Source organism: Cherax quadricarinatus, chromosome 78, assembly GCF_038502225.1.
Source record: "Cherax quadricarinatus isolate ZL_2023a chromosome 78, ASM3850222v1, whole genome shotgun sequence".
Lineage (NCBI taxonomy): Eukaryota > Metazoa > Arthropoda > Malacostraca > Decapoda > Parastacidae > Cherax > Cherax quadricarinatus.
In genome coordinates, this window is record NC_091369.1 from 6,905,384 (window position 1) to 6,929,586 (window position 24,203).

Consider the following 24,203-nt stretch of genomic DNA (forward strand, 5'->3'; position numbering starts at 1 on the left):
CGTCCTGTACTTGTCTACCATCACCACTTGTGGCCTTCCAGGTAGTGGTGGTGATGGTGGTGGTTGTGGCAGTGGTGGTGGTGGTAGTGGTGGTGGTAGTGGTGGTGGTAGTGGTGGTGGTAGTGGTGGCGGTTATGGTGGTATTGCTAGTGGTGGTGGTAGTGCTACTAGTGGTGGTGGTAGTGCTAGTGGTGGTGGTAGTGCTAGTGGTGGTGGTAGTGCTAGTGGTGGTGGTAGTGCTAGTGGTGGTGGTAGTGCTAGTGGTGGTGGTAGTGCTAGTGGTGGTGGTAGTGCTAGTGGTGGTGGTGAAGTGTTCTTCAACATGACTGCCACTACTACAATCTTGACTATCCCTACATTTATCACGTTCTTCACACTTACAGACATTTATTTTCTCCTACGGTGAATTTCATCTTTATATATATATGTATATATATATATATATATATATATATATATATATATATATATATATATATATATATATATATATATATATATATATATATATATAATATATATATATATATATATATATATATATATATATATATATATATATATATATATATATATAACTATTTCTGACCGATTCTTCATTTCCAGCTTGTTAATTCACTGTTTGTTTTGTTTTATCTAACTCAGTTCCGGCTTTACCACGTCTCACTCCTTCCCTATTCACAGCTATCCTCTCTTTCCATCTGCATCCCTTCCTTCTCCATCCCCAACTTACCTCTAATATTTCGGACTGCTGGCACAGCATGCGCAAAATCGAATTGAAATTAGCACGATAACGAGCAATTCATTAAGCTAATTGAACCCTAGAGAGGCTGGGGCTTCAGGCTCTGTGTTTACACTCCAAGTAGCAAGGGAGCAGCTGCAGCTCGGGAAGGAGTCTGCTAGGAGTTGTGGTGTGTCTGACCGATGGAGGAGTGTGCCTGGCCAAGGGAAAAGGTGTGCCTGGCCGAAGATGGGTTTGCTGGTCAAGGTTAAGACCAGCCAAAGAGGGGTATATCAGGTCAAGGAAGGAGTGAAAAGCGATGTCTGAGTATTGGATGAGAGGTTAAGCTAAGTGGAGTCTTCTAAATTGTTAGGGAATGGCAATGGGAGCTATATGTGTGTACCTTGATATCAATATTAAAACCATTATTATTATTATTGTTATTATTATTATTACTACTACTACTAGTAGTAGTAGTAGGAGAAGAGCTGAACCCGAAATTTGGTGGTAAACAAGCCAGAATCAGCTCAATCATATCTCTAAGTACCACTGACAAACGTTTCCCCCGTGTTACGAGTGAAATAAAACAGAAAAGCTGGAAAAAAGAAAACCCAGGAAACTACTTAAGGTCCCTCTTTGGTAATACCTAAGTGGTTATATCAGGCCCTTGAAGGATCTGGTTTAAGAACTTAAAGGTCCCCCCCCTTCAGGAACACCTAAGTCCTTGAATTGATAGCCCTTCCTTTGAAGCGTCTGGGTTAAGCACTTACAGGTCCCCTTTAGGGATACCTAAGTGGTTAAACCAGACCCTTGAAGAGTCTGGTTTAACGTTAACACTTATAGATTTCCCTTCGGGAATACCTAAGTCCTTGAATCGATAGCCCTTCCGTCGAAGGGTCTGGTTTAGGCATGGGGATCGAGCCCAGCACCAATCACAATAAGATCAGCGATGGGTCACAAAACAGACATAAAACAGACCGCGACTCCAACACTGGTCGTGAAAGGAGCATCAAATCTGCCGCGGCAAGCATAATACGACTCACCCTGGGCATCAACTCAACCTCATGTGCTCCCAGAAGCCAGAGTGGGATCCAACAACACCGCTCCGCCACTCACACCTTATTACTCTGACTATGATTCCTCGTGCGTCTCTTTTGCTGCATCTGTTGCTGAAGCTTTTGTTGTAGTTCTTGTGGCTCTTGTCGACGTTTTTATTACAGTGCTATTTCCAGTTGTTGTAGTGCTAGTTTCAATTGTTGTAGTACTAGTGTAGTACTGGTTGCAGTTGTTGAAATGCTAGTTTCAGTTGTTATAGTGCTAGTTTCAGTTGTTATAGTGCTAGTTTCAGTTGTTATAGTGCTAGTTTCAGTTGTTATAGTGCTAGTTTCAGTTGTTATAGTGCTAGTTTCAGTTGTTATAGTGCTAGTTTCAGTTGTTATAGTGCTAGTTTCAGTTGTTATAGTGCTAGTTTGTTGTTATAGTGCTAGTTTCAGTTGTTATAGTGCTAGTTTCAGTTATAGTGCTACTTTCAGTTGTTATAGTGCTAGTTTCAGTTGCTGTAGTACTAGTTTCAGTTGTAGTACTAGTTTCAGTTATTGTTGTAGTACTAGTTTCAGTTGATGTTGAAGTGCTAGTTTCAGTTGTTATAGTGCTAGTTTCAGTTGTTATAGTGCTAGTTTCAATTGTTGAGGTGCTAGTTTCAGTTGTTTTAGTGCTAGTTTCAGTTGTTTTAGTGCTAGTTTCAGTTGTTATAGTGCTAGTTTCAGTTGTTTTAGTGCTAGTTTCAGTTGTTTTAGTGCTAGTTTCAGTTGTTTTAGTGCTAGTTTCAGTTGTTATAGTGCTAGTTTCAGTTGTTTTAGTGCTAGTTTCAGTTGTTGAAGTGCTAGTTTCAGTTGTTATAGTGCTAGTTTCTGTTGTGCTAGTTTCAGTTGTTGTAGTACTAGTTTCAGTTGTTGTAGTACTATTTTCAGTTATTGTTGTAGTACTAGTTTCAGTTGATGTTGAAGTGCTAGTTTCAGTTGTTATAGTGCTAGTTTCAGTTGTTATAGTGCTAGTTTCAGTTGTTATAGTGCTAGTTTCAATTGTTGAAGTGCTAGTTTCAGTTGTTATAGTGCTAGTTTCAGTTGTTGAAGTGCTAGTTTCAGTTGTTATAGTGCTAGTTTCTGTTGTTGTAGTGCTAGTTTCAGTTGTTATAGTGCTAGTTCCAGTTGATGTAGTACTAGTTTCAGTTATTGTTGTAGTACTAGTTTCAGTTGTTGTTGAAGTGCTAGTTTCAGTTGTTATAGTGCTAGTTTCTGTTGTTGTAGTGCTAGTTTCTGTTGTAGTGCTAGTTTCTGTTGTTGTAGTGCTAGTTTCTGTTGTTGTAGTGCTAGTTTCTGTTGTTGTAGTGCTAGTTTCTGTTGTTGTAGTGCTAGTTTCTGTTGTTGTAGTGCTAGTTTCTGTTGTTGTAGTGCTAGTTTCAGTTGTTGTAGTGCTAGTTTCTGTTGTTGTAGTGCTAGTTTCTGTTGTTGTAGTGCTAGTTTCTGTTGTTGTAGTGCTAGTTTCTGTTGTTGTAGTGCTAGTTTCTGTTGTTGTAGTGCTAGTTTCTGTTGTTGTTGTAGTGCTAGTTTCTGTTGTTGCAGTGCTAGTTTCTGTTGTTGTAGTGCTAGTTTCTGTTGTTGTAGTGCTAGTTTCTGTTGTTGTAGTGCTAGTTTCTGTTGTTGTAGTGCTAGTTTCAGTTGTAGTGCTAGTTTCTGTTGTTGTAGTGCTAGTTTCTGTTGTAGTGCTAGTTTCTGTTGTTGTAGTGCTAGTTTCTGTTGTTGTAGTGCTAGTTTCTGTTGTTGTAGTGCTAGTTTCTGTTGTTGTAGTGCTAGTTTCTGTTGTTGTAGTGATAGTTTCTGTTGTTGTAGTGCTAGTTTCTGTTGTTGTAGTGCTAGTTTCTGTTGTTGTAGTGCTAGTTTCAGTTGTTGTAGTGCTAGTTTCAGTTGTTGTAGTGCTAGTTTCAGTTGTTATAGTGCTAGTTTCAGTTGTTGTAGTGCTAGTTTCTGTTGTTGTAGTGCTAGTTTTAGTTGTTGTAGTGCTAGTTCCAGTTGCTGTAGTACTAGTTTCAGTTATTGTTGTAGTACTAGTTTCAGTTGTTGAAGTGCTAGTTTCAGTTGTTATAGTGCTAGTTTCTGTTGTTGTAGTGCTAGTTTCTGTTGTTGTAGTGCTAGTTTCTGTTGTTGTAGTGATAGTTTCTGTTGTTGTAGTGCTAGTTTCTGTTGTTGTAGTGCTAGTTTCTGTTGCTGTAGTGCTAGTTTCTGTTGCTGTAGTGCTAGTTTCTGTTGCTGTAGTGCTAGTTTCTGTTGCTGTAGTGCTAGTTTCTGTTGCTGTAGTGCTAGTTTCTGTTGCTGTAGTGCTAGGTGCAGCTCTTGTTGCCCACACTGATGCAATCCTTGCTGCATTTCTTGTTGTAATTCTACTTACGGTTATTGTTGTAGATTTTGGTGTAGTTCTTGTTGCAGATCTTACTATACTTCTTGATGCAGTTCTTGTTGCAGATCTTACTGTACTTCTTGATGCAGTTCTTGTTGCAGATCTTACTGTACTTCTTGATGCAGTTCTTGTTGCAGGTCTTACTATACTTCTTGATGCAGTTCTTGTTGCAGATCTTACTGTACTTCTTGATGCAGTTCTTGTTGCAGATCTTACTATACTTCTTGATGCAGTTCTTGTTGCAGATCTTACTGTACTTCTTGATGCAGTTCTTGTTGCAGATCTTACTATACTTCTTGATGCAGTTCTTGTTGCAGATCTTACTGTACTTCTTGATGCAGTTCTTGTTGCAGATCTTACTGTACTTCTTGATGCAGTTCTTGTTGCAGATCTTACTGTACTTCTTGATGCAGTTCTTGTTGCAGATCTTACTGTACTTCTTGATGCAGTTCTTGTTGCAGATCTTACTATACTTCTTGATGCAGTTCTTGTTGCAGATCTTACTGTACTTCTTGATGCAGTTCTTGTTGCAGATCTTACTATACTTCTTGATGCAGTTCTTGTTGCAGATCTTACTGTACTTCTTGATGCAGTTCTTGTTGCAGATCTTACTGTACTTCTTGATGCAGTTCTTGTTGCAGATCTTACTATACTTCTTGATGCAGTTCTTGTTGCAGATCTTACTATACTTCTTGATGCAGTTCTTGTTGCAGATCTTACTGTACTTCTTGATGCAGTTCTTGTTGCAGATCTTACTATACTTCTTGATGCAGTTCTTGTTGCAGATCTTACTGTACTTCTTGATGCAGTTCTTGTTGCAGATCTTACTGTACTTCTTGATGCAGTTCTTGTTGCAGATCTTACTATACTTCTTGATGCAGTTCTTGTTGCAGATCTTACTATACTTCTTGATGCAGTTCTTGTTGCAGATCTTACTGTACTTCTTGATGCAGTTCTTGTTGCAGATCTTACTATACTTCTTGATGCAGTTCTTGTTGCAGATCTTACTGTACTTCTTGATGCAGTTCTTGTTGCAGATCTTACTATACTTCTTGATGCAGTTCTTGTTGCAGATCTTACTATACTTCTTGATGCAGTTCTTGTTGCAGATCTTACTGTACTTCTTGATGCAGTTCTTGTTGCAGATCTTACTGTACTTCTTGATGCAGTTCTTGTTGCAGATCTTACTGTACTTCTTGGAGTAATTTTTTTTTACTAATTTTCGTTTTATGCGACTGGACAGAAACTGTGTATGTGTTGATGTAATATTTAGGATTTAATAAAGAAATGAATAAGATATCTCGCACCCATGTGTGTGTGTGCATCTGTACGTGAGTGTGTACGTGAGAATGTGTACACCGTTTTAACAAATATTCTTCATAACTTTCCATCAGAGAGAGGACTCGCCAAACCTTAATTATCCCCACAGTTGTCGCTGAAGTTGTCAGCATCAAAGAGACTAGCGAATGAAAGATATTATTTACGATGGTGCAGCCTGACGCCACCATCAATACACACACTGTTTACCCGGAAATGTTAGAGCCACACTGGGTACATTTCTCCAGTATTGACTTTTGTCGCTGCTTCAATACATGTTAGGAAACATGTTCCCCTTGATAAGAGGCGCAACCTGAACCTGATGACTAGATAACGCCTGTACGAATAGAAGGCAAGGGGAAGGGGGCAAAGGGAGGGAGGAAGGGGGTAAAGGGGAAGTAACTGGAATGGAATTCAGGGGGAAATGCCCTGTAGTGCAAGATAGGAAGCAGGGAGGAAATTTGCTGTCAAGGAAGGGGGCAAGAGAGCATGTCATGTCTATCTTTGGCTAGGCTGGGGGTTCCCATCTCCCCGGCAACACTTAAATTTCCTACGCAATTTCTGAGGTTTGAACGCCTGTGTCGTACGCTGAAGAATTCCAGCATAAATAATAACACAAATTTGGGATGAGTGTCTCTTAATGAACCTTCCCTCAATCAGCCCTAGTATATATATAAGGGATTTAAAATTCATAAATCTTTGTTACCATTTTATACTACAATAAATTTAAAATATTTGATGATTTAAAATAAGATGATTGACGTCTAGACAAAGTTAATGGGGTAGTTATCTTAGAAGAATTTGAGTATATTAGTAGAATGGAAAAGTTACTGTTAGATTAACATTATCTGATCCATATATATGTATATATATATATATATATATCTATATATATATATATATATATATATATATATATATATATATATATATATATATATATATATATATATATATGTCGTGCCGAATAGGTAAAACTTGCAATTTTGGCTTAAATAGCAACGCTATTCTTGCGGAATAAGACGAACGAAAATTTGTGTATGCAATAATTTCGGAAAAATCATTCTGATCTTAACGAAAAAAATATATTTCACTGTGTTTGTTTATTATTATATTGCTGTAAATTTATCTAAAATATATTTAGTTGGATTACGCTAAATTAAATTGCGCTTGTTATAAAGTTAGGTAAGTTTTCTAAGGTTCTTTTGGTACAAAATTATTAATTTTTACATTAACATAAATGAAAAAAAATATTTCTTTAAACGTATAAGATAAAATTTTAGAAAGGACTTAATTTTAAATGAGTTCTTGCTAACTGACCAAATTTGCCTATTCATCAGTGACACTATCACTGTGTTTGCAGAGGAGCGCAGATACGACAGTTTAGATGTTACTCCAAACAGTAAATATCCTAGCCCCCTCCTTTAAGTGCAAGCATTCTACTTTCCACCTCCAAGACTCAAGTAGATATATTAATGCATCCACGAACGAGTGGTTTTAAGCATATAACAATACTGCGACTGGCTGGGAATCGAATTTCCGATACTTTATCAAGCCCAGCGAGAAGCCTGACAAAATTCCAAGACTCCTTAATCCACTGAGCAATCAATGTTGTAAACATCAGGTGCCCAGTACCACTGAACATGTTACTCCTGATGCCAACACATACGTGCTGTGATAAGCTACAGAACTAATTTCAGTCTCCTCCCGTTCAAAATACGTCTTCACGAGCAGTACACATATTAATGCATGCACAAACAAGCTTCATACATAGTTTTAAGAGCAGGTACGATAGAGTCCACGAGGTTGAGAGTGAATCTGAAGAGTGGTAAGTTAAGAAGCAGGGCCAGGAGCTGAGAATCAACCCCCGCAACAAACACAAATATGCGAGTACACACACACACACACACACACACACACACACACACACACACACACACACACACACACACTCGACCCCTGCAACCACAAATAGGTGAGTACACACACACTCGCTTTGTGCTGGTGACAATAGCAAAACCTTCCTAGTCTTCTAGCCTCCTCTCTCCCGGTACTTACACCACTCCCCCTGTACCAGTGACAGCACTTTCCCCAGCCTCACCCATCCCCCGGTTCCTCCTCTGTCCCAGTGCCAGCACCTCTCCCCATGTACCGGTGACAGCACGCCAGCTTCACCAATCCCCCGGTTCCTCCTCTGTCCCAGTACCAGCATCTCTCCCCATGTACCAGTGACAGCACCCCAGCTTCACCCATCCCCCGGTTCCTCCTCTGTCCCAGTACCAGCACCTCTCCCCCTGTACCGGTGACAGTACCCCAGCTTCACCCATCCCCCGGTTCCTCCTCTGTCCCAGTACCAGCACCTCTCCCCCTGGACCGGTGACAGCACCCCCAGCTTCACCCATCCCCCGGTTCCTCCTCTGTCCCAGTACCAGCACCTCTCCCCCTGTACCGGTGACAGCACGCCAGCTTCACCCATCCCCCGGTTCCTCCTCTGTCCCAGTACCAGCACCTCTCCCCCTGTACCGGTGACAGCACCCCACCATCCCCCGGTTCCTCCTCTGTCCCAGTACCAGCACCTCTCCCCCTGTGCCGGTGACAGCACCCCAGCTTCACCCATCCCCCGGTTCCTCCTCTGTCCCAGTACCAGCACCTCTCCCCCTGTACCGGTGACAGCACCCCAGCTTCACCCATCCCCCGGTTCCTCCTCTGTCCCAGTACCAGCACCTCTCCCCCTGTACCGGTGACAGCACCCCACCATCCCCCGGTTCCTCCTCTGTCCCAGTACCAGCACCTCTCCCCCTGTGCCGGTGACAGCACCCCAGCTTTACCCATCCCCCGGTTCCTTCTCTCTCCCAGTACCAGCACCTCTCCCCCTGTACCGGTGACAGCACCCCAGCTTCACCCATGCCCCGGTTCCTCCTCTGTCCCAGTACCAGCACCTCTCCCCCTGTACCGGTGACAGCACCCCAGCTTCACCCATCCCCCGGTTCCTCCTCTGTCCCAGTACCAGCACCTCTCCCCCTGTACCGGTGACAGCACCCCAGCTTCACCCATCCCCCCGTTCCTCCTCTGTCCAAGTACCATCACCTCTCCCCCTGTACCGGTGACAGCACCCCAGCTTCACCCATCCCCCGGTTCCTCCTCTGTCCCAGTACCAGCACCTATCCCCCTGTACCGGTGACAGCACCCCAGCTTCACCCATCCCTCGGTTCCTCCTCTGTCCCAGTACCAGCACCTCTAACCCTGTACCGGTGACAGCACCCCAGCTTCACCCATCCCCCGGTTACTCCTTTGTCCCAGTACCAGCACCTCTCCCCCTGTACCGGTGACAGCACCCCAGCTTCACCCATCCCCCGGTTCCTCCTGTCCCAGTACCAGCACCTCTAACCCTGTACCGGTGACAGCACCCCAGCTTCACCCATCCCCCGGTGTCCCAGTACCAGCACCTCTCCCCCTGTACCGGTGACAGCACCCCAGCTTCACCCATCCTCCGGTTCCTCCTGTCCCAGTACCATCACCTCTTCCCCCTGTACCGGTGACAGCACCCCAGCTTCACCCATCTCCCGGTTCCTCCTCTGTCCCAGTACCAGCACCTCTCTCCCTGTATCGGTGACAGCACCCCAGCCTCATCGGTCCCCCGGTTCCTCCTCTGTCCCAGTACCAGCACCTCTCCCCCTGTACCGGTGACAGCACCCCAGCTTCACCCATCCCCCGGTTCCTCCTCTGTCCCAGTACCAGCACCTCTCCCCCTGTACTGGTGACAGCACCCCAGCTTCACCCATCCCCCGGTTCCTTCTCTGTCCCAGTACCAGCACCTCTCCTCCTGTACCGGTGACAGCACCCCAGCTTCACCCATCCCCCGGTTCCTCCTGTCCCAGTACCAGCACCTCTCCCCCTGTATCGGTGACAGCACCCCAGCCTCATCGGTCCCCCGGTTCCTCCTCTGTCCCAGTACCAGCACCTCTCCCCCTGTACCGGTGACAGCACCCCAGCTTCACCCATCCCCCGGTTCCTCCTCTGTCCCAGTACCAGCACCTCTCCCCCTGTACCGGTGACAGCACCCCAGCGTCACCGGTCCCCCGGTACCTCCTCACTAGCGTTACGTAAATTACCCTCGGGAAATCCTGGTGCTCTGGCTGCACACAATATATTTAAGATCTCACCTAAACTAATTTAATAATTTAAGATTTGAAGGAAATCGCTAAGTAAATGTTCTCTGACTTTTATCAGGAAGAGCTAAACCCGTAGAAATTAAATTTAATACAACAGTCTGGTAGGCAACGCTCTCGCTTCACACACTGAGCGTCCGTGGTTCGATCCCCGGCAAGGGTGGGAATAGTGGGTTTGTTTCCTTACACCTGCTGTCCCTGTTCACCTAGCAAGTAAATAGGTACCTGGGTGTTACTCGACTGGTGTGGGTCGCATCCTGGGGGACAAGACTGAGGACACCAGTGGAAATAAGACAGTCCTCGATGACGCACTGACTTTCTTGGGTTATCCTGGGTGGCTAACCCTCCGGGGTTAAAAATCCCAACAAAATCTTAGCTTTTATATTATTATTATTATTATTATTATTATTATTATTGGGAAACGTTAAAAATAAGAATAAGAGAAAGGAACACTACAACAGGCCTACTGGCCCATGCTAGGCAGGTCCAAGTCACACCCACTTAAGAAGGAGCACTACAGCAGGCCTACTGGCCCATGCTAGGCAGGTCCAAGTCACACCCACTTAAGAAGGAAGGAGCACTACAGCAGGCCTACTGGCCCATGCTAGGCAGGTTCAAGTCACACCCACCTACACTCATTCATGTACTTATCTAACTTATTTTAAAGGTAATACCTTGAGTGACGCTACTCGGTAGTTTGTTCCACTCATCCACTACTCTATTATCAAACCAATACCTTCTTACATCTTTTCTAAATCTCAGTGTTTCCAACCTAAATCCAATGCTGCGAGTCTTGTCATGGTTAGATATTTTTAGCACGTTATTTACATCCTCTTTATTTATTCCTGTTTTCCATTTATACACCTCAATCATGTGTGTATGTTTATATGTGGACGACCCCGGAGAAAAGTAGTGTCAGGTTACACTGGTGGAGGACGACCTTGGAACAAGGTAGTGTCAGGTTACACTGGTGGAGGACGACCTCGGAACAAGGTAGTGTCAGGTTACACTGGTGGAGGACGACCTCGGAACAAGGTAGTGTCAGGTTACACTGGTGGAGGACGACCTTGGAACAAGGTAGTGTTAGGTTACACTGGTGGAGGACGACCTTGGAACAAGGTAGTGTTAGGTTACACTGGTGGAGGACGACCTTGGAACAAGGTAGTGTTAGGTTACACTGGTGGAGGACGACCTTGGAACAAGGTAGTGTTAGGTTACACTGGTGGAGGACGACCTTGGAACAAGGTAGTGTCAGGTTACACTGGTGGAGGACGACCTTGGAACAAGGTAGTGTCAGGTTACACTGGTGGAGGACGACCTTGGAACAAAGTAGTGTCATGTTACACTGGTGGAGGACGACCTTGGAACAAGGTAGTGTTAGGTTACACTGGTGGAGGACGACCTTGGAACAAGGTAGTGTTAGGTTACACTGGTGGAGGACGACCTTGGAACAAGGTAGTGTTAGGTTACACTGGTGGAGGACGACCTTGGAACAAGGTAGTGTTAGGTTACACTGGTGGAGGACGACCTTGGAACAAGGTAGTGTCAGGTTACACTGGTGGAGGACGACCTTGGAACAAGGTAGTGTCAGGTTACACTGGTGGAGGACGACCTTGGAACAAAGTAGTGTCATGTTACACTGGTGGAGGACGACCTTGGAACAAGGTAGTGTTAGGTTACACTGGTGGAGGACGACCTTGGAACAAGGTAGTGTTAGGTTACACTGGTGGAGGACGACCTTGGAACAAGGTAGTGTTAGGTTACACTGGTGGAGGACGACCTTGGAACAAGGTAGTGTTAGGTTACACTGGTGGAGGACGACCTTGGAACAAGGTAGTGTCAGGTTACACTGGTGGAGGACGACCTTGGAACAAGGTAGTGTCAGGTTACACTGGTGGAGGACGACCTTGGAACAAAGTAGTGTCATGTTACACTGGTGGAGGACGACCTTGGAACAAGGTAGTGTTAGGTTACACTGGTGGAGGACGACCTTGGAACAAGGTAGTGTTAGGTTACACTGGTGGAGGACGACCTTGGAACAAGGTAGTGTTAGGTTACACTGGTGGAGGACGACCTTGGAACAAGGTAGTGTTAGGTTACACTGGTGGAGGACGACCTTGGAACAAGGTAGTGTCAGGTTACACTGGTGGAGGACGACCTTGGAACAAGGTAGTGTCAGGTTACACTGGTGGAGGACGACCTTGGAACAAAGTAGTGTCATGTTACACTGGTGGAGGACGACCTTGGAACAAGGTAGTGTTACGTTACACTGGTGGAGGACGACCTTGGAACAAGGTAGTGTTAGGTTACACTGGTGGAGGACGACCTTGGAACAAGGTAGTGTTAGGTTACACTGGTGGAGGACGACCTTGGAACAAGGTAGTGTTAGGTTACACTGATGGAGGACGACCTTGGAACAAGGTAGTGTCAGGTTACACTGGTGGAGGACGACCTTGGAACAAGGTAGTGTCAGGTTACACTGGTGGAGGACGACCTTGGAACAAAGTAGTGTCATGTTACACTGGTGGAGGACGACCTTGGAACAAGGTAGTGTCAGGTTACACTGACGGAGGACGACATTGGAACAAAGTAGTGTCAGTTACACTGGTGGAGGACGACCTTGGAACAAGGTAGTGTCAGGTTACACTGGTGGAGGACGACCTTGGAACAAAGTAGTGTCATGTTACACTGGTGGAGGACGACCTTGGAACAAGGTAGTGTCAGGTTACACTGGCGGAGGACGACATTGGAACAAAGTAGTGTCAGTTACACTGGTGGAGGACGACCTTGGAACAAGGTAGTGTCAGGTTACACTGGTGGAGGACGACCTTGGAACAAGGTAGTGTCAGGTTACACTGGTGGAGGACGACCTTGGAACAAGGTAGTGTCAGGTTACACTGGTGGAGGACGACCTTGGAACAAAGTAGTGTCAGTTACACTGGTGGAGGACGACCTTGGAACAAGGTAGTGTTAGGTTACACTGGTGGAGGACGACCTTGGAACAAGGTAGTGTTAGGTTACACTGGTGGAGGACGACCTTGGAACAAGGTAGTGTTAGGTTACACTGGTGGAGGACGACCTTGGAACAAGGTAGTGTCAGGTTACACTGGTGGAGGACGACCTTGGAACAAGGTAGTGTCAGGTTACACTGGTGGAGGACGACCTTGGAACAAAGTAGTGTCATGTTACACTGGTGGAGGACGACCTTGGAACAAGGTAGTGTTAGGTTACACTGGTGGAGGACGACCTTGGATCAAGGTAGTGTTAGGTTACACTGGTGGAGGACGACCTTGGAACAAGGTAGTGTTAGGTTACACTGGTGGAGGACGACCTTGGAACAAGGTAGTGTTAGGTTACACTGGTGGAGGACGACCTTGGAACAAGGTAGTGTCAGGTTACACTGGTGGAGGACGACCTTGGAACAAGGTAGTGTCAGGTTACACTGGTGGAGGACGACCTTGGAACAAAGTAGTGTCATGTTACACTGGTGGAGGACGACCTTGGAACAAGGTAGTGTTAGGTTACACTGGTGGAGGACGACCTTGGAACAAGGTAGTGTTAGGTTACACTGGTGGAGGACGACCTTGGAACAAGGTAGTGTTAGGTTACACTGGTGGAGGACGACCTTGGAACAAGGTAGTGTTAGGTTACACTGGTGGAGGACGACCTTGGAACAAGGTAGTGTCAGGTTACACTGGTGGAGGACGACCTTGGAACAAGGTAGTGTCAGGTTACACTGGTGGAGGACGACCTTGGAACAAAGTAGTGTCATGTTACACTGGTGGAGGACGACCTTGGAACAAGGTAGTGTTAGGTTACACTGGTGGAGGACGACCTTGGAACAAGGTAGTGTTAGGTTACACTGGTGGAGGACGACCTTGGAACAAGGTAGTGTTAGGTTACACTGGTGGAGGACGACCTTGGAACAAGGTAGTGTTAGGTTACACTGGTGGAGGACGACCTTGGAACAAGGTAGTGTCAGGTTACACTGGTGGAGGACGACCTTGGAACAAGGTTGTGTCAGGTTACACTGGTGGAGGACGACCTTGGAACAAAGTAGTGTCATGTTACACTGGTGGAGGACGACCTTGGAACAAGGTAGTGTTAGGTTACACTGGTGGAGGACGACCTTGGAACAAGGTAGTGTTAGGTTACACTGGTGGAGGACGACCTTGGAACAAGGTAGTGTTAGGTTACACTGGTGGAGGACGACCTTGGAACAAGGTAGTGTTAGGTTACACTGGTGGAGGACGACCTTGGAACAAGGTAGTGTCAGGTTACACTGGTGGAGGACGACCTTGGAACAAGGTAGTGTCAGGTTACACTGGTGGAGGACGACCTTGGAACAAAGTAGTGTCATGTTACACTGGTGGAGGACGACCTTGGAACAAGGTAGTGTCAGGTTACACTGACGGAGGACGACATTGGAACAAAGTAGTGTCAGTTACACTGGTGGAGGACGACCTTGGAACAAGGTAGTGTCAGGTTACACTGGTGGAGGACGACCTTGGAACAAAGTAGTGTCATGTTACACTGGTGGAGGACGACCTTGGAACAAGGTAGTGTCAGGTTACACTGGCGGAGGACGACATTGGAACAAAGTAGTGTCAGTTACACTGGTGGAGGACGACCTTGGAACAAGGTAGTGTCAGGTTACACTGGTGGAGGACGACCTTGGAACAAGGTAGTGTCAGGTTACACTGGTGGAGGACGACCTTGGAACAAAGTAGTGTCAGTTACACTGGTGGAGGACGACCTTGGAACAAGGTAATGTCAGCAGCAGGGTGAACCTTCCTTCAGAGCTCCCCCAGAGAGAGGAGGGTGAGGCTCAGGGGGTGAGGAGCAGAGAAAGAAGTATCTAGGTCAGGGTACTAGCTGCAGGCACCCTCTTGCATCCCTCTCGTCCTTCCTCTTTCCCTCTCCCTCTCTCTCTCTCTTCGTTAGGTTTAGAATGATTTTTGCAAAATTATTGCATACACAAATTTTTGCTAGCCTTATTCGGCAAGAAGAGCGTTGCTATTTAAGCCAAAATCGCAAGTTTTACCTATTCGGCACGACATACGTATATATAATACTATATTAAAATTTAATGTTATCTTCGAGAAGTCTACGGAGAGTAGTAGCCAGAGTTCATTTTGCAACAACAGTAAACACTCAAATGTCGTAGATTCTGAGGTTAGTCAAGTTTTATGAGTACACTGACTGTACCACCACACATTGTACCACCACACACTACCACACTGCACCACCATACACTGTACCACCATACTGTACCACACACTGTACCACCACACACTCTACCACCAGACACTGTACCACCACACACTACCACACTGTACCACCACACACTGTACCACCACACTGTACCACACATTGTACCACCACACACTACCACACTGCACCACCACACACTGTACCACCACACACTACCACACTGCACCACCACACTGTACCACACACTGTACCACCACACACTACCACAATGCACCACCACACACTGTACCACCACACTGTACCACACACTGTACCACCACACACTCTACCACCAGACACTGTACCACCACACACTACCACACACTGTACCACCACACACTCTACCACCAGACACTGTACCACCACACACTGTACCACCACACATTGTACCACCACACACTACCACACTGCGCCACCACACACTGTACCACCACACTGTACCACACTGTCCCACCACACACTCTACCACCAGACACTGTACCACCACACTCTACCACCAGACACTGTACCACCACACTTTGTACCACACACTGTACCACCACACACTGTACCACCACACACTACCACACACTGTACCACCACACACTCTACCACCAGACACTGTACCACCACACACTACCACACTGCACCACCACACACTGTACCACACACTGTACCACCACACACTACCACCAGACACTGTACCACCACACACTGTACCACCACACACTGTACCACCACACACTACCACACACTGTACCACCACACACTGTACCACCACACACTCTACCACCAGACACTACCACCACACACTGTACCACCACACACTGTACCACACACTGCACCACCACACACTGTACCACCACACACTGTACCACACACTGCACCACCACACACTGTACCACCACACACTGTACCATACACTGTACCACCACACACTGTACCACCACACACTGCACCACCACACACTGTACCACCACACACTGTACCACACACTGCACCACCACACACTGTACCACACACTGCACCACCACACACTGTACCACCAGACACTGTACCACACACTGTACCACCACACACTGTACCACCACATACTACCACCAGACACTACCACCAGACACTACCACCACACACTGTACCACACCACCACACACTGTACCACCACAAACTGTACCACACACTGTACCACCACACACTGTACCACACACTGCACTACCACACACTGTACCACCACACACTGTACCACACACTGTACCACCACACACCACCACCACACACTACCACCACACACTGTACCACACACTGTACCACCACACACCACCACCACACACTGTACCACCACACACTGCACCACCACACACTACCACCACACTGTACCACACACTGCATCACCACACACTGTACCACCACACACTGTACCACTCTGTACCACACACTGCACCACCACACACTGTACCACCACACACTGTACCACACACTGTACCACCACACACTACCACACACTGTATCACCACACACTGTACCACCACACACTGCACCACCACACACTGTACCATCACACACTGTACCACACACTGCACCACCACACACTGTACCACCACACGCTGTACCACACACTGTACCAACACACACTGTACCACCACACACTGCACCACCACACACTACCACCACACACTGTACCACACACTGCATCACCACACACTGTACCACCAAACACTGTACCACAAACTGTACCACCACACACTGCACCACCAAACACTGTACCACACAATGCACCACCACACAAAGCACCACCACACACTGCACCAACACACACTGCACCACCACACACTGCACCACCACACAATGCACCACCACACACTGTACCATCACACATTGTGCCACCACGCACTGTACCACCACACATTGTACCACCACACACTGTACCACCACACACTGTACCACCACACATTGCACCACACACTGTACCACCACACACTGAACCACCACACACTGCACCACCACACACTGTACCACCACCACCACACTGCAACACCACCATCACCATACACTGCACCACCACCACCACACACTGCACCACCATCATCACCATACACTGCACCACCATCACCACACACTGCACCACCATCACCACACACTGCACCACCACCACACATTGCACCACCACCCCCACACACTGCACCACCACCATACACTACACAACCACCATACACTGCACAACCACCACCACACTGCACCACCACCATACACTGCACAACTACCACACACTGCACCACCACAAACACTGCACCACCACAAACTGCACCACCACATACTGCACCACCACAAACACTGCACCACCACATACTGCACCACCACATACTGCACCACCACAAACACTGCACCATATCACCACCCCACACACTGCACCACCACACGCTGCACCACCACACGCTGCATCACCACCACATCACTCCCACATACTGCACCACCACACGTTGCACCACATACTGCACCACCATATACTCCACCACCACACACACTGCGCCACCGCCACACACTGCACCACCACACACTGCACCACCACACACTGCACCACCATACATACTGCACCACCACACACTGCACCACCACACACTGCACCATCACACGCACTGCACCACCGCCACATACATCACTCCCACCACATATGGACAACCACAACATACATCACCACCAAACATTGCACCACCACCACCACACTGCACCACTACCACATACATCACCACCACCACATACATCACTACCACCACATACTGCACAACCACCACACACTACATCACCATCAACACATACCGCACCACCACACATTGAACCACCACCACCACCGCACTTCACCACATACACTACATCACCACATAAACTACATCACCACATACATTACAACACAGGCAAGTATACATAATAAAACTCTACGGATATCAGTCATGGGATTTAACCTTGCTCCAGTGAACATTCAACTGGCGCAGATCTGCCCTTACATGGAGTTCTAGTTAGCAACGGTACCAGCTGACGAAGGCGACGCAGTAGGAGTGATTAAGAGCCGTACAGGTGATCGCAAAGTAAGGGCGCACGGCGGACAAGGCGTGAAAATAGGGGTCCGGGATGGTCCCCTTTAACTTGAGCGTCCCAAGGGAGGAGGTATCAGCTCTCGGGGAAGCATCCCCCTCCCCCTGACCTACTGTGCCTCTTCCTCCTGCGGCCGCAGGCACTCTTCTTTCCTTCCTGATGGGGGAGAATGAAAGGGGGTAGCCTAGCAGGCCCTCGTATTCTTCTACCTCCTCCCTCGCTTCATTTTTTGTCTCCTCCCTCTTCTCCTCCTAATCATTTAATCCTTTTCATCTCCTCTTCCTGCTGTGACAGGCTGTGTGCTCGTCAGAGTTCCTGAACCTCACAACTGGTGTGTACTATTAATTAATTACTCTCACAAATTACTGTTTGTGTACATTCTCTTCATATAAAGCTAAACAATACTAGCCCTGACTACCCCCTAACATGTAGTGCTTTACTCTCCTTAATTGTAAAATACCTCCGGTACCCAGTTTGTCTCATTAACATTATTCATGGTTAAGTCTGTATGAAACATACAAACTTATGTTGAAAAACTCTAAAAGAAATAACATTGCCTTATTCAATGTTACAAGCTAAGTCAAAGAAGTTTTGGCTTTCTCAGTGTCGATCGCTCTAGACAAAAGATATATAAGGTCATTATGTAAGATACAGGAAGATGCAGGATGTACATGTATGGTACACAATACCGACAAGATGAAGAATTAGACACATGTGTAACATCTGGGTATCTTTATTGTAGATGTTTCGCACTACAGTGCTTTTATCAATACAAATTCAAGGACATAAAGGGAAGACAGTAGAATTATATACAAAAGACGAGATAATCAGTCCCTCAGCCTTGGAGTTGTTGATGAGCACCGGAGTCTGTAAGACTACAATGCTCATCACCAACTCCAGGACTGAAGGACTCATTACCACGTATTTTGTATACTTATATACTTCTACAGTCTTCCCATTATATCACTGAATTTGTATTGATAAAGCCACTGGATGGCGAAACATCTACAATAAAGATACACAAACTCTCCAAGATACAGAATACATGCTGTGTGAACACACTATGTATGTTTCAGTGTGCACAGCGTGAACAATGTTCACTTTGTGCACACTGAAACAATGTGTAAACTGAACCTGTGTCACACGAGAATATTTTTTTGCCACACGACACTCACTGCTGTCTAAAGTAATTATCAAGCCACAGCTGTCACTTGACAGCAGTCAGTGATGATCAGGAGTCTTTCTAACGTTTCCTCTCTAATTGTGACGACACTATTTGTGAATAAACGCATTTACTCTACTGCAATTCCAGCCCAAGTATACTGACAGTCTCCACAAATTTATATAATCTCATTTCCCGTATATAATATATAGGACCTATATAAATATAACCACTTGATAAATGTATATATTAATTCACATAATATTTTTGTGTTGGTAAATTTGAATTTCAGGATGAAATGTAACGATATATATTAGTAATATTTTCGTTTAAAATCTTATTTTTTCTTTGCAGATACGTCAAGAATATGCTTAACGAAGGAATGTGTTAAAACAGGTATGTGGTGTTTGATTTGTAGTATATTTCTTAGACCTTCTAAGAACACAGTCAAAAAAAAAATTAAGACTGAGACCTTGTGTGTATGTGATTGGCTTTCCAATAGGCACACTAGAAAAACTTTGGCTGATGGTGTTAAAGAACACAGATATACTGTAAGATATAGCCTGAAACACACTGCACACTTCTAACACTGACAGAGGATACCATCATGTTGTAGTTGCAGGTGAGGGTTCATACGACAATGGAGAAGAAAGATTTTAACTATCAGGACATGTAGACCACAATATGACAGTCTATCAGGACATGTAGACCACAATATGACAGTCTATCAGGACATGTAGACCACAATATGACAGTCTATCAGGACATGTAGACCACAATATGACAGTCTATCAGGACATGTAGACCACAATATGACAGTCTATCAGGACATGTAGACCACAATATGACAGTCTATCAGGACATGTAGACCACAATATGACAGTCTATCAGGACATGTAGACCACAATATGACAGTCTATCAGGACATGTAGACCACAATATGACAGTCTATCAGGACATGTAGACCACAATATGACAGTCTATCAGGACATGTAGACCACAATATGACAGTCTATCAGGACATGTAGACCACAATATGACAGTCTATCAGGACATGTAGACCACAATATGACAGTCTATCAGGACATGTAGACCACAATATGACAGTCTATCAGGACATGTAGACCACAATATGACAGTCTATCAGGACATGTAGACCACAATATAACAGTCTATCACGACATGTAGACTGCACTAACACAATCTTTAAGGAAGTGGAACAAAAAACGTAATGTGGTTTATACGGATTTTGCAAAGTCGTGACAAATGTGATTATTCTTGTCAATTATCTTCGTATAAATATTAGAAACCGATTACTGTCTCCTGTATAATGTTTGAAGGTTAAGAAATAAATTTACACTAAGAACGAGTTTATAGGTAAGGAGTAATTACCGACCTAATGTAAGCGATATTCACCTGATCTCTTCAAAACTTGGTAAACATTGCAACCTGACCTTGGAACTTTGCTCACGCTAGTCTCGGAACATGTCTCATCATAGTGCAGGCACTGTACTTACCACCTCCAGGACTCGAGTCAGGCTAACCAGTTTTCCCTGAATCCCTTCATAATATGTTACCTTGCTCACACTCCAACAGCACGTCAAGTCGTAACACTTGCCTCCACTAACTCTGGCTCCAGGATTAAGTCTCAAACAATTCTTTCGCAATGAAAGACCAAGATGATCTTTGTCATGTATATGAAATGATCAATGAAATATATCTGCTATACCTTTGTAGATGAGTGGTGGAGAGGGAGGGAGAGGGGAATTTCCGGGTTAGCATGGGCGGGTTTACTTAAGACACCTGCTGTCCCTGTTCACCTAGCAGTAAATAGGTACCTGGGTATTAGTCGACTGGTGTGGGTCACATCCTGGTGACAAAATTAGCCTAATTTGCCCGAAATACTCTGCATAAACATCACTATCACTTCACAATCTACATTAACCTCACTTCCCTATCTACATTAACATCACTTCCCTATGTACATCATCACTTCCCTATCTACATCATCACTACTTTATCCACTCTCATGTGCTTTTTCCAACTCATCAGAGTAGCTTTGACATGGTCCTCAACTCACCCACGTTATCCAATGTTACATTCACGGAGGACCGTCAAGTCCGTAGGGGTCATACCGCGCCTGGGGAGTGCGAGTCAATCAGGTTTGATCACATGATGGCCAAGATACAACAGCTCCAGTGCCTTGGATAACGATCCCATCTCCGGTACGACGAAGGTCAAACGAATAATAACTAACCCAAGACGCTCATATTATTATTATTAATGTATTTTATTACTTTTATTATTATTATTATTATTATTATTATTATTATTATTATTATTATTATTTCATTTAGCTCTCTTAAAGCTCCTCTATAGTTTATTTGTAAATGCGATTGAAAAGCTGATCCAAAACTGAAAAAAAACACATGTTAATGAGGCCTTTCCACGTGCTATTCAATTTTGGATATACTTAATTAATCGCATTTACAAAAAAATGCATTAGACAGAGCTTGGGAAGAAGGCTCACGGTATTATTATTGTTATTATTGCTGTTATTATTATATTAAAAACAAGAGCTTAACAGTATCTTGTGTGGACAGCTGCATCCTTACTGGCGGCAATGGATCAGACTGCAGACCCGTGTAATGACTTCTTCCAGTACGCCTGTGGCATGTGGAACAAGAAGCACATCATCCCTGAAGACCGAGCCTCTATCAACACCTTCGAGGTCATGGCTGACCAGCTCCAGAAGATCCTCAGAGGTAGGTACCGTCAGGTAGACAGCGGATCATTTAGGCAGACAGTGGATCATTGAAGTAGACAGCGTCTCACTGAGGTAGACAGAGGTTTCAAACATACAAAGGGCAGTATCATGTACAAAATTTAAAAAAGAATCACTGAAACCCCATTATAAGCGGTTCTCTGCAATCAGTATATGTACTCATTCAACCAAGACCAATATCCAACCACACAACCATCATAAGAAGAGTAACAGTTTCAAAAATTGTAACTAACCATTCAGGCTCTTAAAGAAGTGTAACCACAGAACCTTCCCAAGACGTATAACTAACTGAACAATCTACCAACAGGGTTGTTAGAGATGCCGGTGAGTCCTGTGGAGGGTGACGCCACCAAGAAAGCCAAGCTCTTCTACTCTGCTTGCATGAATACCAGTAAGTTTGTGTGAATACCAGTATGTATGAATGCCGGTAAGTTTGTATAAATGGCGGTAAGTTTGTATAAATGGCGGTAAGTTTGTATAAATGGCGGTAAGTTTGTATAAATGGCGGTAAGTTTGTATAAATGGCGTTAAGTTTGTATAAATGGCGGCAAGTTTGCATAAATGGCGGTAAGTTTGTATAAATGGCGGTAAGTTTGTATAAATGGCGGTAAGTTTGTATAAATGGCGGTAAGTTTGTATAAATGGCGGTAAGTTTGTATAAATGGCGGTAAGTTTGTATAAATGGCGGTAAGTTTGTATAAATGCCGGTAAGTTTGTATAAATGCCGGTAAGTTTGTATAAATGGCGGTAAGTTTGTATAAATGGCGGTAAGTTTGCATAAATGGCCGTAAGTTTGTATAAATGGCGGTAAGTTTGTATAAATGGCGGTAAGTTTGTATAAATGGCGGTAAGTTTGTATAAATGGCGGTAAGTTTGTATAAATGGCGGTAAGTTTGTATAAATGGCGGTAAGTTTGTATAAATGGCGGCAAGTTTGTATAAATGGCGGTAAGTTTGTATAAATGCCGGTAAGTTTGTATAAATGGCGGTAAGTTTGTATAAATGGCGGTAAGTTTGTATAAATGCCGGTAAGTTTGTATAAATGGCGGTAAGTTTGTATAAATGGCGGTAAGTTTGCATAAATGGCGGTAAGTTTGTATAAATGCCGGTAAGTTTGTATAAATGGCGGTAAGTTTGTATAAATGGCGGTAAGTTTGTATAAATGGCGGTAAGTTTGCATAAATGGCGGTAAGTTTGTATAAATGCCGGTAAGTTTGTATAAATGGCGGTAAGTTTGTATAAATGGCGGTAAGTTTGTATAAATGCCGGTAAGTTTGTATAAATGGCGGTAAGTTTGTATAAATGGCGGTAAGTTTGCATAAATGGCGGTAAGTTTGTATAAATGCCGGTAAGTTTGTATAAATGGCGGTAAGTTTGTATAAATGGCGGTAAGTTTGTATAAATGGCGGTAAGTTTGCATAAATGGCGGTAAGTTTGTATAAATGCCGGTAAGTTTGTATAAATGGCGGTAAGTTTGTATAAATGGCGGTAAGTTTGTATAAATGGCGGTAAGTTTGCATAAATGGCGGTAAGTTTGTATAAATGACGGTAAGTTTGTATAAATGGCGGTAAGTTTGTATAAATAGCGGTAAGTTTGTATAAATGGCGGTAAGTTTGTATAAATGGCGGTAAGTTTGTATAAATGGCGGTAAGTTTGTATAAATGGCGGTAAGTTTGTATAAATGGCGGTAAGTTTGCATAAATACGAGTAAGTTTATATGAACAGCAGTAAGCTGATGCAGAAGTTATTTTTCCCTCAGAAAACTGATACATCAACAGTGTTCTGCTACCTCTTTCTATAATGTAATTACATCAAAAGAAGCAAAACTTAGCTATGTTTGCATGTAAGAAATGAAACTGGTTAGGAAGGGTCGTAGGGGACGTCTGAGATGTGCGGCGGGGGAGGGGGTACGATGCTAAATCTGGTTTGTCATTTATGGAGAGTGTGGCACTCATCTGTATTTTCCATCTAGTGTGGCAGATACTGGTGTGTTATAACTGGTGTGCGATACATTTCTTTCGAGGTGGGGAGGGTAAGTTAACAGACCTTTGTGGTAATGCATATCATATCTAAACTGGGTTGCTGTTGTGTTCTGTTGAGTAGAATATATTGACTGCAGGGAAGACTAACAAAGCTAAGAGTTGTGTATGGATCGTGTGGTGGAGAGCAGTGTAACATATGGTGATTCTTGATTGTTTTGTATTCATTAATGTATCACCTGACAATTTATGCCATAACAAATCATGATAACCTAAATTTACAGTACGACAAATCACC

The 24,203-nt window shown here is 44.7% G+C and overlaps 1 protein-coding gene across 1 annotated transcript in view; it reads left to right on the forward strand.

Moving 5' to 3' along the window:
- LOC128701641 (neprilysin-1) overlaps positions 1–24,203 on the forward strand; it is a 208,516-nt gene that overhangs the window by 169,422 nt on the left and 14,891 nt on the right. Inside the window, exons 2-4 of the mRNA XM_070101634.1 lie at positions 19,496–19,537; positions 21,745–21,906; positions 22,234–22,317. Coding sequence (XP_069957735.1) covers positions 19,496–19,537; positions 21,745–21,906; positions 22,234–22,317 — 288 coding nt within the window. The remainder of the gene's footprint in view (positions 1–19,495; positions 19,538–21,744; positions 21,907–22,233; positions 22,318–24,203) is intronic.